The sequence below is a fragment of the Dipodomys ordii genome, unplaced genomic scaffold (assembly GCF_000151885.1).
Source record: "Dipodomys ordii isolate 6190 unplaced genomic scaffold, Dord_2.0 Scaffold24, whole genome shotgun sequence".
Lineage (NCBI taxonomy): Eukaryota > Metazoa > Chordata > Mammalia > Rodentia > Heteromyidae > Dipodomys > Dipodomys ordii.
Genome location: NW_012267240.1, coordinates 7,521,498 through 7,540,881, shown reverse-complemented (window position 1 = coordinate 7,540,881; position 19,384 = coordinate 7,521,498). Strand labels below are relative to the sequence as shown.

Sequence of the window (19,384 nt, the reverse complement as noted above, 5' to 3'; positions counted from 1 at the left end):
GGCGGCCCAGGAACTATTCACCCAGCCCTTAAACAATACCCCAATCCATGACCCCCAGTAAAACTGATCGGAGCCACACGGCCCACCTCTCCCTTGGCCCCCCAACCTGCCCCCGGGCTGAAGTCACCGCCGCGGCCGCGGCAGCACCTTGGACAGCGCGCCGGGGCAGGAGGGAGGCACGAACACCTGGAGCCTCCCGCGTGCGTCTGGGGCGCGCGGGGACGCCTCCCACCCCCTCACTCTGACTCCCCTTGGGGCGCTGAGTCTGCCTAGCACACTCACGACTCAGCTCCCTCCTTCTCCCTGCTTCCCCCCCCACCACCACCACCACCTCCAGCCTCGCTCAAAATCCCTGCTCTCCCGGCTGTCCGATCTCCCTTCCTTCCGACCCCTTCCCTGATTCACCTCCGCGCCTTCCAGAGTTGCCACATCCCCAAAGCCCTCACACAGCCCGGGCGCGATTGCACACGCACACACGCACATATTCTGTCCCCGTGTGACACCCACTCTCCTCGGGTGGCCGCGCCAGTCCCCGCGCTGTGCCCTCCTCCCTCCACACACACACACACTCACTCACTCACTCACACACACACACACTCACACACAGGCAGGCGCGCGCGCGCAGCGCCTGAGCCCCAGGCAGCTCGCCCGCAGCTGGCAGTCGGACGCGACCTGCTCCCGTCTCCCCGCGCCCATGGCCTCTCCCGGCTCCGGTTTTTGGTCCTTCGGGTCTGAGGATGGCTCCGGGGATCCTGAAAACCCTGGCACAGGTAGGAAACTCGGAAATAAAGCGTTGGAAGGTCGGCCTGGGGTTTACAGGGCTGCGGGAAAGACGAGGGAGGCTTTGCCACCTGCAACAGGAAACTTCAGGCACTTCGCCCTGCTCTGGAGCTAAGTCCTTGATCGCCCGAGACCCACACAGCCCTTTGCCCTGGGGAAGGAACCCCCAAGAGTCTTGAGCCCCTTCCCCCTGAAAAGCTAGGAGAGGGGGGCTCCTAAAAGATGCGGCGCCTCTAGAACATCGAATGCCGCGGACCCGGGCGATCTGTCCCTTGATGTCTAGACCCCGGGGTAGGGGCGATGAAGAAAGCAAAGGGGAACAGAGAATTCTCGATCTGGAAGGAGAGTGCAGGAAATCGATGGGCTTGGTGTCTAGCAAAATTCGCTCTGGGCACGCGGGAAGGGAGTTTGTGGCCATGAGCGGCTCCTGGAAGGCCAAAAGTGTCAGGGCTTCAGCTTCTCCTCGGTTGCCCAATGCCCCGGGGGCTGCCCAGGGTGATCTGAGTCCCTCCCGAGGTAGGCACCCCCTTTCCAGAATCGGGGTTTCCTGACGCTGTCCACCCACAACGAACTTGCACACGCCCGTCTGTTGTGTTTCTGCTTCACTGCCTGCCCTGCTTGCCTTGGCAGCCCGAGCCTGGTGCCAGGTAGCCCAGAAGTTCACCGGTGGCATCGGAAACAAGCTGTGCGGTGAGTGCCGGCGCCCTGGCAAGGAGGGCGGGCGAGATCGGGGGGTGGGGGTTCGCCGTGGCACCCGCACCCGAGTGGCAGGGCTGGGACGGGGTCGGGGGGAGGGAGAGGGGGTCCGGGTTGGTGGACGGTTGACCGACGCCTGCAATGCGTGTCCTTGTCCAGCCCTGCTGTATGGAGACGCGGAGAAGCCAGCGGAGAGCGGCGGGAGCGTACCCCCGAAGGCCGCCCCCCGGAAAGTCGCCTGCACCTGCGACCAGAAGCCATGCATCTGCCCCAAAGCGGACATCAACTACGCGTTTCTCCACGCAACAGGTAAAGGCGCCTCCCAGAACCCCGGGCCACCCCGTGCCTGGCTCCGCCCCGTCCACCTGGGCCCCCGGCGACGCCCAGGGCTGGGAGCCAGACCAAAGGCGCCCGGGAGGCCGGCACTAGTGGGTCCTAGAAGAATCTTCAGCCAGGAACTCTGGGCCTGCCGAATCAGCCCTGCTCAGGGCCTTGGCGCTGTGGGCCGACTCTGGGCCCACCGGCCCTTTTCCCAGCTTGGCCATCCAAGCTGCTGATGGCGATGGCGAAGGCGGGTGCACGCTCCTGGCGCCTTGTAGTCAGATCCCGGGGGTCACTGGGGTTTCTATTACAATCGTTCCGAATTGCTGAGATGGTTTACGTCTTTAGATTCGATCACCAGTCGTTTGGTAGCTGCGACTTCACAGAGGAATTTCATTCCAGTGAGAGCTGTGCGCTCCTGTGTGCTTACACAGCCAGTCTTCAATGCTCGTGCTATACACCAACACACTCGCGCGCGTGCGCGCCAACACACACACACACACACACACACACACACACACACACACACACGCTTTGGAAACAGCTGGCCTTCAACAAGCCAAATTCTAACTTTGCATGTTCTAATTTCCCTAGTTTACAAGAAGGCATTTCTCAAAGATTTCGGATGTGGTGGATTTCCACAAACATTTACCATGGTTTTTTAAATCCAAGAAAGAACATTTAGGGCGAACCCCTACAGAATAGATAAATGTAGTCACACTCTTTGGGAGAGAAAAGGAGAAGAAAGCAAGCTGGCAAAACGATGGATCAATGTAAATAAAGAAAATAATTTCCGGAAGACACATTAAAATTTCCCATTTGTTCCCACTATCTTTGAAAAATGCCTCCCCTTATTACTTGCTCCCCCAAATGCTCTGCCTTTCCAAAAAGCTTTGTTTTAAATTTTTCTCATTTGAAAGAAAAATGTCCCAACCGGGATCTGCGTGAATATTCAATTGTGTCGTTTTAATGCCATTCTTTAGATCTGCTACCCGCATGTGATGGAGAAAGGCCCACTTTGGCGTTTCTGCAGAATGTAATCGACATTTTGCTTCAGTATGTGGTGAAAAGCTTTGATAGATCAACCAAAGTGATTGATTTCCATTATCCCAATGAGCTGCTTCAAGAGTATAATTGGGAATTGGCCGACCAACCACAAAATTTGGAGGAAATTTTGATGCATTGCCAAACAACTCTAAAATATGCAATTAAAACAGGTATTGTCCTATCAGAAATAATAAAGTTTTTTTCTTTTTATTCCTTTAATTTTTTCTATAAAAATCTTTCCTGTGTTATGGAGTTGCAATTATTTTTGAAATACGAAGTTATTGTCATCATTTGCAAAGATTCAAATCAAAAGCACTCTGCTATTATTAATGCATATGAATTTGCTAATATAAGAAACATTAGCAGTATAAATCATAAGACTTTATATAGCATGTATTTGGCCATGGAGATTAACAGTGGTGTAGAAGCAACCATTTGTCAGCAGGGGCCAGTAAAAATTGACCCAAAATGGAGAAAGAAGGGAAATATGGAAATGTTTAAAGGTATAATCCAACAAAAGCCTGGATTCCAGTGTAGTGCTGGTAATTTCTTTGGCATACACCCAGACAAAAACTGGACTAACCATATTTGAACTAAATCAGCTATGTAGGCATTGAGCTAGTGACCAATGGCCAAGACTTCAGATTTGAATTCCAGTTTTTCTCCTATTTTTAAAGAGGTATTAAGACATACCAAGCAAAGTACACTGTAGATTAATTTAGCAATATAGCTGTATTGTGTGAGGATGTGTGTCTTTCACAGCCTTTGAATAAGGAGGGAGGAGGATATATTTCTAATATAGCTGTGATCTGTCCTTTGTTTTGTTCACAGGCTCCTTCATATTTTATGCATATTATAGCTGCAGGTGTAATATTTATTTGAATGCATTCCAGACTTTAAAAAATATCTCCACAAAATGAGATCTTTATTACCCTGGTCGTGAATATTTTGGTTTTGTCTACATTGTCTACCATCCTGATACATAAGCAACAGTGGCATTTATCATTAAGAAATCTATATGAATGCATTTCTGGTAGAAAAAGAAAGCCATGTATATCTAAACTGATTTGTAGCCTTTAAAAGATCTGCTAACATAAAAAATTACAATATTACATAAGCACTAATTATCATAAAGGTCATATTTTTATGTTGCAATTTTTTGCTTGGTGAATTATCAATATTATTTTTGTGGATGAGTTGTTGGGATTGATGATTCTAACTAACAAGTAACATGATAGAATGTTTGCTCTGAGATTTTTATCATGGGGGAGGATGCAAGCATTCTTTATATCAACAGAAAGGAGTTTTTTTACATACAGAAAGTCTTGAAGTTTGATTTATTGTATTTATTATTATCCACTTTTGTCAGACTATAGACTTAGAACTACAGAGAGGAATTAACTTGTTGATTTATGGAATCTGATTTGATCTTTTTGAAGATTTATTAGCTATCATTTTCAATGAATATTCCTAGATAATCTCGGGTTTGGATATAGTAAACAATAAAAGATGTTCCTTCATTGCCAACACACACACACACACACACACACACAGCATTTCCTGCATCTTTATTTGACTGATTTCCCCTTACCTAATAATTAACTATGGTAATGGTAAATTGGTACTTATTATTTATATTGTTACCAAACCAAAAAGGAATCTGTAAAAATGTTTTATATCTTCTTAAAGGCTAGTGGTGTTTGAAATGCAACGTACACAATTAAGATAATGGGAATTGCAAGTCAGTGCAAAGAATGGTTCTATCAGGGAATCATTTAGCCTCAGGAACAGATAGGACAATTCAACACGTAGACTTGCCATAATGTTTTTGGAACTGCTAGTCAAGTGTTACTCTGATGCGTTTTATTCAAAGCTCAGATTTTTTAAATCCCAAGATTCACTTGGATTTATAAGCAAAGTATATCAATACTGATGGACTGTCTGGACTTTATTCACAGCATGTTTAGTCTTCTGACCTTCTCTCCCCCAATAACACTCCAAAAAACATTAAAGATGGCCACATTGTCTCTTCAACTAGCAAGTTTATAAATTTTGTGCTCTATTTCATTTGTCACCTAGCATCATTCAGAGCCTTCCAGAACAGTTGTCATTCCTGTTATCATGCAGTATTTTCATCATCCTTGGAAGATGATTTTTAGGAGTGCATGCTATTATCTGGTTTCTATGAAAAGACCTTATCCTGACTTCCACTTAAGCTCCAGAAAAAATGAAAGGCAGTGGAGGGGGACTATTCTGAAAGGAAGTAGTGACAATGTATTTGTTTAAAATCCTCTGCAAAAGAAATGTTGGAACAGAAAACTTCAGGGAATGGGAGGGTTCTGGAATTGTTGGTCATGTGTGCGGCATTATTAGATTAGGTATTGGTCATGACTGAGGAAAATGGGGTTAATGTAGTCTTCAATCTTTAATCCAGTCTCAAGACAAATGGCATGGAATGGTTAATAGATAAGGCTGACCCTGTGCAGGTTGCCAGTATATAAACAACAGTCTGGATGACTTTGGGCCCCTCCTCAACTGATTGTGAGCACAAGCTGGGATTTTCCCTAGGCTGTGCGTTTTGCCCAGCGCACACACTATAGAAGGACACTCTAGGGACTGACATAGGCCTTAATTTCACATCTCAAGCATACTGTCTCTCTAGCTGCCCTCATTATACATAGCCAGGAGAGTCTCCCATTTGTGTACCCTTCATCCCTCCTCACAGGTCCCAGCAACTCTGGGGTGCCCAGGACTGCTGGGACAAAATGGCAGGCTCAGGTCATGATCTCACACTTTCAGTCTTGATTGGATTCACTGAGCAGCCCTTACCGGCAGTCTGTAGAGACCACAGAAGAACAAATATAACTAGGGAGATATTTCTGCCAGAAATCAAAAGAGCATGTTATTCTAACCTGTCAAACTACCTCCCTCCATATTTTTACAGTACCCGTGAATGAAAATTGTGATGTAGGAGAAAATAGGAGACCAAGGTCAAAAATTATATAGTGGGAGGGAAACCCAACAATTGAAGCAGCAACCTTGTGTTCACAGCTCACACCTTAGAATCCCTCCCAGTGTTACACAAAGGCTTTAATGCCACCGTTACATAGAGTTAAATCCCATGTGACAAGAGAGAGTAAATTTATCCAGGAAATGCATATGAGTGGAAAGAGTAGATGGAGCTAATCCTTATTCATTTCTCCACTTGGAAAAATATAGCTTAGGGATAGAGAAATGGAGGGGCATCTGGGTGGGAGAGGCTGGCTGTGATGTCAGCTGTGAACTGTAATGAAATGGGGAGTCAATGAGGCAGAGAGGAGTGGGGCTTTGTTTCACACATCAGCAGCAGCAGCAGCAGCAGCACCAGTACTCTTTCCTGAATGGGTAAACTTGATGGGGTCAGCATCAAAGGGCATAGAAAAGAGCAAACCAGAGAGGACACCATGCCAGGCCATAGGGAGATGAAACAGTGCTGGGGAATTACCAAGACATACATGAGCTCCAGGCCCTCTAATATGTGCTCCTGTCTTTTCCCAGTCTAATTCTCTGGCCACATGTCTGAGGCTGATAAGAGAGCAAGCCAGTTGGGGAGATAAGCTATGTATTGACTTTTGTTCCTGCTCCCCCACCCACCCCCCCTTGCCATCCTTTATCTTGTTTTCCCTGAGCTGGTGGTGAGAGCCTATCACATCCCCAGACAGCAGACAGGTGTCCAGCAAGTGACAGATTCCTTTTTTATCAGATGTTTATTTCCATAATTGTTTGTCATCCAAACTTTCTGTGGCTAAGCCAGTGCCCTGGTTTATTGATAGACTTTCATGGAACAAGAAGAAGAGGTATTTATAATCACATTTAAAAAAATAATAGCCTCTAGAGTATGTGGATGTCAACCCTTTAAGAGAATTGCAGAGAAAGCCAGGTGTTAATTAGATAAGCCCCACTAATGGGCCAATCAGGCCTCTGGATATATCTTCATGTATCTTGTTGACAAGACAGTGATGTTGACTGAACTGGACTTTAAATCTCAACTATGTAGGCAGTCTGGTGTTTATAACTAAATATTCAGGCAGAGAAGAATTGATAAGAGTTAGTTTTGACCCTGCCATCTTTAGACACTTTTCACCTTTTGAATCCAGGGCAGATCACTCAAGAGTGTCCTATTTTCTCATTTTTGCCTTGTCTTTTGTGATTATCAGCCATTTGTCACTGATACTATTACAAATGTTGGCACGTCTGGCAGATGTTGTGGTATAACTGATTCTCAGAACCATTCAGTGAAAAGGACTTCCAACAGCCCAAATGCAAACAAGAACTCATCTATCTTTGAACTGCTTTAGGTTTCAGTGCATTCTAGTATGAAAATATATTGAATATATAGATGATGTTCAGTGTCCAGACTGCAAGACAAATGTTGATCTTTGTTTTTTGTAGAGCATTTTAAAAAGAAGATCTTAAAATGTGTTTTAAGAGATACTAGCACACTCAGTAGTCTCTGTGGCTGTAGGCAAGGTTATGTGTATGTGTATGCTTATGTATTCTTGTACTTACATGTGTGTGCATACTGGGTTTCTGAATGTCTATTTCCTATTACTAAAAGATCTTTCAAGGACCTTTAGCTGGGAAAAAAATATGTGGTTTTAATGGCATTTATCTTCACTGGATGCAATCCTGATTCTAGTATTTCTTTTTTATTCAGGGCACCCCAGATATTTCAATCAACTTTCCACTGGATTGGATATGGTTGGATTAGCAGCAGACTGGCTAACATCAACAGCAAACACTAACATGTAAGTAGTTGAACAGGCTTTTGTGTAATCTAGGGTAATTATCAGAGAGATCCCATAGTCTACCTCTTAAATCGCTAGGGATACTAACTCCAGAATTATGTAAGAGCTCACTCTTACTTAATAGGAAATAGCCGTGATATATCTTTGATGCAAAGCATAAGAATTCAAAATTATAAAGAAAGATTCTCTGGCATTTTTGATTTGTAATTATGTATAATGTGAAAGAGAAATGGGACCTAATATTACCTTTTACATAGTATAACTCTACAATGTTCTTTATTCACTATTATAAACCTCCCTTGAATGAGAAAACCTTTTAGAAAAACCTTTATCAACAATTTCTCTCTTCTTAATGTTATTATCAAAATGTCTGCAAATGTAGATTTGAAAGAGAAAAACAATCTGTAGGTAGTCTAATGTGTAAATTATTTCTTTGTTCCACACATCCATGTGGCCATTTTCATCTTTCAGGTTCACCTATGAGATTGCTCCAGTATTTGTGCTTTTGGAATATGTCACACTAAAGAAAATGAGAGAAATTGTTGGCTGGCCTGGAGGCTCTGGTGATGGAATATTTTCTCCTGGTACACAATTTCAACTTTTCTTTGCATTGTTGTGGTGGTTTTTCCCTGATATGACTTGTTTTGTACGAACTTAAGAAAAGTATATAGTCTCTATTTCTGATTAGGTTGTATAGGCTGTCTGTTGATAAAAGATATGTGTGTGGTGAAGTGCATATGCCCATTAAAAACATCTGCAACCTTGGTCTGGGAAGGTGGCTCTGTGGTAGAGTACTTGCCTCGCATGCATGAGGCCCTGGGTTCTATTCCTCAGTACCACATAAGCAGAAAAAGCCAGAAGTGGCGCTGTGGCTCAAGTGGTAGAGGGCTAGCCTTGAGCTGAAGAGCTGAGGGACAGCGCCCAGGCCCAGAGTTCAAGCCCCAGGACTGGCAAAAAAAAAAAAAATCTCCAACCTAACTATCCCATACTCAAGCTGCAATTATTTGTATTTAAAAGAGCATAAACAGAGATGCTATTCACCCATAATTGCTACTGTGGCCCTACGTACAGGATTATGGAATAAAGATTTTTAGTAATAGGATCCACTAATTTGCTTCCTAGAATTAGTAAAGAGAAAAAGGTAGCTTAATTTAATAAAACATTCACTGTTTCAAGGTGTATATAAAGGCAGATCTACTCAGTTGAGCATATGTGCCCCATCTAGTCTTTGAAACAGCAGGAAGGCTGATTTTACACTAATTTCAGAAAGGGCACATAATTTCTAAGAAGAGAATTCCTTAGAGCTAAAAATAGGGGGGAGGGGTTAATTGTTCAGAGATTTCTCATTCCTCCTCTTCTTTATCATACCATCCAATCTTTTCCATGTATCGCCATTATAAAAGCCATTATTTATACCTCTCTCAGTCCAGAGAATGAACCTGAAACAAAAGCTGTGCCTTTGATTCATGGGTGTGATCTTGCTTTGATGCAGAAGAAAAAATAGAAGTTAAGAAGGCAGTGGGAAATGAGAGCCACTGACCCAAGCAAAAGAAGATCATTACCTAATCAATGTCAGGAGGGAGGTGTCGTCAGTTACACTAAGACCACACCACTAGACAGCCACACCTGCCATTGTGTCAAGCAAAGCAAAGCCCACAGTCCTAATCTCTCTTCTGCAAATCTACACAGACAAGTAGAAGAGACAGAGGAGAATTTATTTACAAAGAAAAAATAAATGATGAACAAGGAATAGTGTCTTCAAAACTAACACTTAAGTGTGTTTGTTTACCAGCTCAGATCTTCTATTTATTTTATTTTATTTTTCTTTATTTCATTTTCTCTTGAGAGCACATTTATCAGGTGCTCAAGGGAGAAAAAAAAGTTGGTTTTCTTTTTTTCTTTTTTTTTTGGGGAGGGGGGTCCGGTCCTGGGGCCTGAACTCTGGGCCTGGGCACTGTCCCTCAGCTCTTCAGCTCAAGGCTAGCGCTCTACCACTTGAGCCACAAAGCCTCTTCCGGCTTTTTTCTTTTTGCTTATGAACCCAGGACCTCTGGCATGCAAGGCAAGCGCTCTACCACTAAGCCACCTTCCCAGCCCCTGGTTTTCTTTTTGAGTCTTTTTTTTTTTCAAAAAAAAATTATTGAGGGGCTGGGAAGGTGGCTCAGTAGTAAAGTGCTTGCCTTGCATGCATGAGGTCCTGGGTTTGATTCCTCAACACCACATAAACAGAAAAAGCTGGAAGTGGTGCTATGGCTCAAGTGGTAGAGCACTAGCCTTGAGCTGAAGAACTGAGGGACAGCGCCCAGGCCCACAACCAACAACAACAACAACAACAAATTACTGAATACCAGCTGTGGTGGATCTTAAGTTATCTTTATGTTTAGTATCCATTCTGGGGCTTGAACTCTGAGCCTGATGCTGTCCTTGAGCTTTTGTGCTCAAATCTGAGCTCCACTACTTGAATCACAGCCCCACTTCTTGTTTGTTCATTTGTTTATTTTGATGGTTAATTAGAGATAAAGAATCTCATGGACGTTCCTCCCTAGGCTAGTTTGACCCAGCATCCTCAGATCTCAGTCTCCTCAGTCTCCTGAGTAGCTAGCATTGCAGATAGAGCCACTGGCACCTCCCTCTCCCTCCCTCTCTCTCTCTCTCTCTCTCACACACACACGCATACACACACACACACACACGCATACACACACACACGCATACACACACACACACGCATACACACACACACACACGCATACACACACACACACGGAATTTAGTACTCAGTATTTCTGTTTGTTGTGTTGGTGCTGGGTTTAGCCTTGTTCTTATTGCCAGAAATTGATGCTTTGGAGGTATTTTTCACAAGGGATCATCATCATTTCTACCTCACTTAGATGGGTGTAGTGCTGAGCTCTCCCAAAGGTATGCCAATAGCATCAAGGTCTCTAGTTTAATAGTTCAAAGGCATAGGAAGAGAACAGCTGTACCTGTTGCATCTAGAAACCTGACTAGGAGTCAGGCCTAATTAATCTGGTCAGTTCTGGGATCTTCGTTACCCTGGAAAACATACATCCAGAGAAAGAATTGTCATAGTCAGTTCTTTTGGGCTAGGTATGGACTTGTCACCTATTCCTCCATCCTATGGATGATGGACAAGTAGATATAGGTGATACAGTAGGTTTAGGCTTGACCATAGCTTCTTCCTTGGAGCATGTAGGTCCACATGCTATCATGCCAACATGGAAGTTGCAAATGTCATGGTACAGTGTATTGTAGATAATCCGCTGTAGAGTTGGCAGCAGAGAAGACTGACTTCCTGTGAGACATCACAGAAGGCAAATGGCTCACACAGAGCATCCTTATTTGCTAATGGACGGTTTGTCAAGTACTGTCTAGATGGGGTAAAGGGTCTTAAGACTGGAAAGGAGTGGGGAGAGGGAAAAATCATACATGTGATCTAAAGGTCCCATGTACAAAGTTAGGACTGAACTTGAATACAGAGCTCAGCTTTGTGGGCTTTCTACCCCGTCTGTAACACTCAGAGGCTGTGTGTTTTGTGAAAAGCCCACTATGACTTCTAGAAGGAATCCTCTTATCTAAGTGATGTCACCTGTACCTGAGAACCAGAGAGAACTGGATCAGTCCTCACTGCTTTGCCCATCACAAAGGATAAGCAAAAAGGAAAGCTTACCCTAGTCACAAATCCTTTCATACCATAGGAATCAGATTATGTAGCATATGCAGAGAATAAAGAAGTTAGGAGGGCAGGAATGATTGGGTTTCACAAGATAATCTATTCTATCTGAAAGCCCATGGGCTCCTTCACTCAAAACCTTCAGCTTGGAAGGTGACTGAGCAACAAAATGAGATGTGAGAAAGAAAAGAAAATGAAAGCCATCTTGGATAGTTGTTCTGTAAAGAACAGCTCCTTTGTGCATTTCCCCTTTCTCTTCTCCCCTCTTTACTCTTTGAACCTGCAACTATCACATAGGGGATATTCTGTCTCTGCCTCTGCCAAGAAATGCTGGACAATGTCTATAGACCCATTTTATTCTTTTTATTTTATTTACATTTATTATTATTATTTATCATATTTAATAACTGGAGGAGGGGTATGCTGAAGTCAATTAATGGATAGATGACATAGATGATGCTAACATCCTATATTGCCCAGAACAACCCTCACCATAGAGAATGGTGAATCCCCAAATGCCCATGTGTCAGCACTGAGAAATCATGAGCTAGAGGGAAAAAATTTTCTTTCAAAAGCTGATTCGTTATCTAGCATCCTATCTCAGCCTACTAACAATTTAGCTCTTCAGAGCAGACTTGACCTGGATTCTGCTCATACTATATCTCTGGGGTCCAGAAAGGTAGAAAGTGCCCTCATTCTGAATGGTGAGAATGCCAGGATCTGGGCAATGACTGCTCTGTGCCAGGTGGCCTGCCTGGGTCAGAGCCCAGGACTTGTGAAGCAAAGGTCATAGTCCTGCATAGGCCATTCAACTTGGCCCAGAGCCTTTCTGCCCCTCAGACACCAGGAGAAAAGGCAAGCCAAAGCATTCACATCATAGGCCAAGACAAGAAGGTAGTACCTGTGCCTTCCATGCCAGTGAATTAATTTGCATTGTAGCAGTCTATCTTTCCCTAGCTGGCAAAAAATAAAAAATAAAAAATCTAAACAAACAACAACAATGAAAAAAAAATAAAACCTAAGCTGCTACCCAAAAACTTTAGGGAAAGCTCCCTTTCCTTTGCTTATCAAATTGAGACCCTAGTTACGAGATAAAAACCTCATAGCATGTGCACTTTGTCTTAGAAAAATGAAGAGGAATGAGACCTAAGGATAAATTATCAACCGAAAGGTACATTATTTACTTAACAATTCAACTAAAGTGTTCCTCCTTGTCTTAAAGGAATTATAAAATTTTACATCTGAGAAAGTCTCAGGACATTCAAAAAACCCTTATAATACAAAATCCCCCCAAAGTGTTCAGAATTATTCTCTTTTATTATACTTATGAAATAAGGTGTTCACCTAAATTCTATTTTAAGAATATCTTTAAGCAGAAAGAACTGTTTTTGAATGATCAAGAGATGAGTATGATGAACTGGGTTGATGTTTATCTCACATTCTGTAAGAATTATTAACAGCCCACATTAATCGAAGCTTTTTTTTTTTTTGTGGTCCAAGCACAAGGTAGTTAGAGGAAATGAAAATATATAACCACTCACCAGCAAAATATATCTGGGATTTCATAGCCCTACTATACAATAACCACGTTCACAAATTAAGAAGTGAGACACAGTTCTCGTCTTAAAAAGTGTCTTCCTGCAATACCAGCGTTCAGAGATCATTTAATCCTGACCGTTAGTGACCAAAGTAGAGTGTCACAGATAGGTTCCATCTTCCAGCTGGGCCCAAGGAACCTTCTCAGAACCCTCTGCCTTCCTGTCTTTGAGTCTGAGAATTCAGTTCAAGGGACAACCAATGGGGTTTTCAACATCTCCCCTGAGGCGTCTCCTCCTGTGTCCCAGGACAGTGGAAATAGGGACTAAGGCCCCGCTGGCAGGTGGACTGACTGATGAGGATCATGACAAGGAACAGTAACAGTGTCACTGTGCCCTGCAGGTGGTGCCATCTCCAACATGTACGCCATGCTGATTGCCCGCTACAAGATGTTTCCAGAAGTCAAAGAGAAAGGAATGGCTGCGATTCCCAGGCTCATCGCCTTCACGTCCGAGCACGTACGTGTGTGTTTCTGTTCTTGCCAAGTGTAAGGTCCACACTAGTTCATAACATATCCCAGCCAAAGGGAAAGCGGCGAAGAATGCTGGATCCCCAGAGATTATTCTTGGGCCACAATGAGAAAGCAATGGGTCCTATGAGTATCCTTGTCTCCAACATTCAGGAGGCAGAAAGTTCGTTGTTGTTGTTGTTTACTCTCTAGTCGCCACTCTTGAGTTCTCTGTGATGCCACACCGTAGGGGGAGAGAAGAGGAGAGAAGGCAATGTAATTATGCGCTCGTTTGGAATGTCATCTAGCTCTATGTAATCAGAACTGCACATTGCCCTACTCATACAATATTGCAGATCAAAAGTGTGACCAGCTCATCAAATAAATAACCTACCTTCATGGTGACTTGAGCCATTTGGATGCCTTACCCAGGGTTTTCAGCACCCTAAGAAACAGCAGAGAGGTCTACATATTCCAGCCCTGGGCCAGATCTATCTCAGTTAGCTCAGGGCTGGCACCTGCTCTGGTCTTCTTTGTTGAATGGTGTGGCAGAGAACTCCATATTCCTTCTCCTGCCTTCAAAGAGTTTGTGCCATTCTCCCAGCTACTTTCTAGGCACTGAAGAGAGTGGCCCAACTTTTCACATAAACAGCTTTTGCTACCAGACAACCAGTTGTTTCTCACATCCCAGTGTACAGCAACAAGGAAGTTACACTACAGTTGTAGCTTGGCTCCAACCAAGAGCTGTGTTTTTTACAAGAATCAGCAAGACATTAGATGCTGTATGAACTCAAAAGACATGATCTTCCCTTCATGATCTTTGGCTCGTAGTTCTTTGCCTTGGATTCTGGAAAACAGCTGGCTGGAAGGCCAGAGGGGGCCTATTCAGGCCAGGGAAACAGGAGACAGGAAGGAAAGAGAAGGTTTTGTCCACAGACTAAGGACAGAGATATGGGGGAGGGGGGGGAAGAAGTAGGGAGCCATAGTCAGTCTCAGATCTACTAAAGACTGTTTCCTTTTCCTGTCTTTTGTGTAGAATGTGTCTCTGAGTTTTCCTAACAAGGAAACATAAAACAAGTACAGGCTAGTGGATAAAACTCATTGCTATCCTAGTAGTTGAGGAAGTCAAGGAAACTAATGATGGTTCGTTAGCAAACTTTCTTGAGGATCTTTTTTTTTTCTTTTATATTTGCCAGTTCTATGTCTCAGTCTTACCCTTGAGTTAGGCTTAAGAGATCCTTCGTGCTGTAGATAGCAGACTATTGAGTTCATCATTTAGCCTAGGCACTTCTGCCTTTAGGCCAAGGGTTCCTATTCCCTTGGTCTTCTCAGATTTTACAAACTAATGTGTAGAATTATTTTGTCCCTACATGTTCCACAGATAGCTCTCCACAGGCTAAATAAAAATTGCATAAACCTTTCTCAAGTGCCAGTCCTTTCCATCAGGGAGAAAGCAGGATAGAGAAGCTGCCATGATGATCCAGCAAGGAGAGGGGCAGCCAATAGCAGAGACAGGGCTACTGCCACTTTCTTCCTATTCTTCAAGAAATTGCCAAGACCTTTAGAGAACCAAATGAGAGCCTTAGAAGATGTTCAGCTCATGCTTGGAACACAGGAGATGCTACATAAATGTTAAGTACCTTTGAAAAACAACCACTTGTTTTATAGATGGAGTAAACCAAGCCCCAGAAATGAAGAATCTTTTTTTCCCAAGCTTTGGAGCCAGTCAATGGCAGAGCCAAACCCAGATCCTGAGTTTCCCAACTGTCCAACATTGCTCTTTCAATTACTGGGTTGAATGACTGAATGTTCACACTGCTACTTGATGCTCTAAGTTCACCTGTAGCATCTTGTTGCATTTTCCTATGATGGTAGTTTTAGCGCCAGTAACAACTCCTTCTCTATTAAACCAGGTCAACTTACTCTTCTTTTCTTGTGTCCTGAACATTGAGTTTATCATTTGGCAGGTCTTGAGCCAGAGTTGGCAATTATGTTAGACTTTCTGTGGTTTATTGCATCACATGTGGGAACAGAAGAGTCATCTTTTGTTTTCTCATGACCCTGTTGTCTCTTTCTTACAATCCCACCCCAGGACCACCCAACATACTTCTGGTCACCAAAACAGACTAGAATTTCACCTAATTCACATAAAGGAAATTCTGTTCGTTCAAATCAGCCCTTTTCTTACAAAATTTGAATGGTACAGACTTAGGCAAATAGCATTGTTGTAAACAGCATTAGACAAAGGAAATAAATCACTGAGCTATAAAAAGAGACTATAGTTAAGCCACATGGCCAGAGGTCAAGGTCTACTTTCCTGCAAAACATAATGTCACATCTCAGAATCAGAAGGTATCATAAAGACCATTTGGTTCTGCCTTCATCCTTTGCTGGAACCATCACTGTCCTCAAACCTTCTAGAAAAGAAAGGCTTAGCAAAAATTAATTGAATGACTTCAAGGTCCTTTCTTAAAAAGCCAGTTTAGAGATAAGCTAAAATTCCAGCTCAGTAATTCACATCTGTAGCTCTGAGTCCTTTGAAAGCTTGAATCATAGCTTAATTTCATATTCCCTTTAGTTCCTCATGTGACAGGAGCTCTTCCAGAAATAGCTTCTATGAAACAGCATATCATCTAGGAAAGATTTCTTCACAATCACAACAGACAACAGAATCTTTTAGGCAAATTGCCATAACTAACTCATTCTACTTTTCACACAGCAAGTCCAGCTCATGTCCACATCTCCAGGAGCCTGTCAGCAGTGGTCTTCCCTGGCCCCTCATCACTTCTACCCACCTCTGTGGGGAAGTAATTAAATAACTACTTTAGAACGTTGATCTTCACATATTCAGGAGGTTTTCTATTTCAAAAGTAACTCTTCTAAGAAACAATAATGGTAAATAAATAAATGGAAAGGAAAAAAGGGAGGAATGAGGGAAGGAGAGGGGGAAAGAGGGAAGAAAATAAGAGAGGAAAGAAGGAAGGAAAGAAGGAAGGAAGGAAGGGAAGGGAAGGAGAAAAGGAAGGAGGGAGGGACAAGGCAGCCTGGAAAAAAGACAACAGCCATAAAACAGTGTTTCCTATTAGGAAGAAACTTAGCCTGAGAGAATAGACAATAAGTGAAAACATAAAGTGAATTCAGTGTGCCTTCAGCAATCCTGCTCTGCTCCTACATTTGTGCCTGCTTTTTCATTTCAGGGCCCTCATCACTCTTGTGCTGTATTTTCTTCCACTCTGTCTCACCCAAAGTTACTCTCAGAAAAACCCTGAAATCCATGTTGAGATGTGAGTGGTGAAGACCTAAATATCTTTCTTTCCTGAGGGTAGTTTCATTGCAATGGCAAAGGGCTGAGGCAGTGAGAACCACTTCCTTCCTTCCTCCAGTCTGCTCCAAGCCAGACACTGGAAAGACAACAATCTCAGCACAGTACAGAACTACAGACTCAGAGCCTACCCTCAGGGAACACATGTTGTTCTGGAGGAGAAAGAAAGAAGATGGGCATGTGGTGGGAACAATCACACTTCTCAGAGGTCCTGAAATCCCATTTCCCTTCCACTGACTGACTCTCCCTCACTCCAAAGGCCAGGTCAGAAATAACTGGTAGACCTACTTTTCTTCAGATTTAGTGTGCAAAGCCCACAGGCTTTGGAAGGAGTTAGAAATGATGATGCTAAGTCCTGCTCTGTCACCTTCTTGGCATGACCCCAGGTCACTTACTTCCCTTTTTCTGGCTCTGTGATTGGAATGATGATATATAGCTACATAGCTATTGGGATGAAGAATGGAACTGATATGTACAAGAGAGCACAGCTGGGCTTGAGTGAGTATCCACAGATGGATCCTCACTGCTGCTATAACCAGCCACCCACTAGAGTCCCACAGGGAGAAATTGCTGAGCCCATCCAGGAGGCAGATCTAGACAGTGAGTTAGAGACATGGCTAGGAATAAACAGCTTCCTTAAGCTGGATATATCCTGCCTCTTGAAATACCAGAGCCATGCTCAAGGATTCACAGCCTTGGGAGTTTAGATTCTCAGTAGCTACTTACATAATTTGAGATTCCCTTACCAACACCATATGGCAAATGCTTCTGAAATTAAGCAAATTGACATTAATTTTGTTTAAAGCTTTCAAATTTTCATTTGGGCTAACTAGGAAGACCTAAAGATATTACTACATTAAGTAGAAGGATGAGGAATAAGAAGGATTACACTTTTGTGAGCACCTACTACATGCCGGATGAACCTGCTAGCTACATTTCTCATAGTTGTGCCTGGAGAAAAATTCCTATGGGAGTTCAGCAAGCAATAGCTCAGAATGAGAAAATAATTTGCCCAAACAGAACCAGAATCCAAATCTGGGTTGGTTTGTCTTAGTTTAGCTTTATTCCATTCCACATTTTCATTGACTCATCTCAGAATTCCCCAGACCATGAAAGTAAATTACTGTTGACTGATTGGCCAAAGTGGATGAATGTATGCTTATTATTGATGTTAAGTATTTGCCACCAAATAGCCAGTATGAATGGCACATACCATGCCTTACTTGGAACATACATGTAGGGTACAAACTCAAAATGTGGTTACTTTAAACTACTAGTTAGAACTGAGCATGAACAATAAGGGAGTCTTAGAAATGCCATATGACCTCTGAATCTCATGGAATCTCCAAACACACATCTAGACCATTCTTTTCCTTCCAAGTCATAATAATTAGAAGGCAAGAAGATGGTCTCAGAGTACCAGCTTCAGATGTCTTATAAAGCAGAAGGCTCTTACAGGCCAATTAATGACCAGAAGCAAGAACAGAGCCTACCAGTCTTCCTAAGGTATTTGAAGCTATCATTTCTCTCAGATCTTAGCATGAACAGGATATAAGTCAGAGGTGTATTCCTTCCAATGTGAAGGAAGAGGACAAGGGGAAAGGGTAATACAAGCAGCTTCTAGTTTCATTTATAGACTGGGCTTCAAGATCTACTAGTTGGGGATCTCTGATATGTAACAATCTCCAGTCATCTCTGTTCACTGTTCCTCCACACACATCCATCCACTCCACCAACACAGAAGAAGATGACTGGTACAAATGGATCAAATTTAAGGGCAACTGACAGAGCTAGCAGGCAGACCATTGACAGAATGCAAGATGAGTTAAAAGCTGAGATTCCCAAACCAGTTTAATCCTTTCTCTTTGTTCAAGCTTGCTTCTTTCCCCCAAGTACCTAGTGTGGATCAAGGGCCTGTAGCTGCCTTCTGTTTGGAGAAGAACCTTATGGTTTCAGGGTTGGGCTTGCTTTTCCAATGGGTCTTCGGCTAGAGATATTAGGGATCCACTCAGCCCACCATCATTTGGCTCTAGTCACCAAAGCTACCTTCAGCATTAATATTTTGACTAGAGATTTATAGTAGTTAATAGTATAGTGGTTCCTATATCTGTTCTCTGAACATAAGCTCAACAAATCCACCAAATACTTATCAACTGTAAACTGTAACCAAGTCCTCTAAGAAACATTTACTGTATTGTACCAGACCCAGTAGGAATGGGTTATCTTACAGGTGGTCACAAAGGGTCTCTCTGTAGATCTGAAATGCCAGCTATGATTTCCACTGAGTGAAAAGTAGAGCTATATAATTATCTGAAGGAAGGGTTATCCAGGAAAACAACAGTACAAAGAAAAGAACAAATTTAGCAAGCCCACTGATGACCAGGATGGACTGAATCAGGACAGCCTGAGGGGTGGGCAGGAAGATGAGCTAGGTATGTTCTGAGGACTTGTCTTGAATCATCTTTATGCACTAGCAGAAGCTGATCTTGTGATTCTCTAGGAAATTAAATCATTTGTATGTGACTAACAACAATAGTTTGAAAGAATTCATATGGCTTTTCAGACTCTTCTTTTTCAGTGGTATTGGGGTTTGAACTCAAGGCCTTGTGCTTGATAGGCAGGTGCTCTACCACTAAGCCATACCTCCAGCCCTTTGTTCCACACTGGTTATTTTTTTGGGGGGGTTCAGTCGTGGG

At 43.2% G+C, this 19,384-nt stretch overlaps 1 protein-coding gene across 2 annotated transcripts in view; it reads left to right on the top strand.

Annotated features, from left to right (window-relative positions):
• Positions 1-606: 606 nt before the first annotated feature.
• The window catches only part of Gad2 (glutamate decarboxylase 2 (pancreatic islets and brain, 65kDa)), a 71,164-nt gene continuing 52,386 nt past the window's right edge, over positions 607-19,384 (top strand). For both annotated transcript variants that reach the window (XM_013014630.1, XM_013014629.1), the window contains exons 1-7: positions 607-770; positions 1,411-1,470; positions 1,636-1,785; positions 2,781-3,014; positions 7,541-7,631; positions 8,103-8,215; positions 13,261-13,376. In XM_013014630.1, the coding sequence (XP_012870084.1) occupies positions 695-770; positions 1,411-1,470; positions 1,636-1,785; positions 2,781-3,014; positions 7,541-7,631; positions 8,103-8,215; positions 13,261-13,376 (840 nt within the window). In that variant the 5' untranslated portion in view covers positions 607-694. The remainder of the gene's footprint in view (positions 771-1,410; positions 1,471-1,635; positions 1,786-2,780; positions 3,015-7,540; positions 7,632-8,102; positions 8,216-13,260; positions 13,377-19,384) is intronic.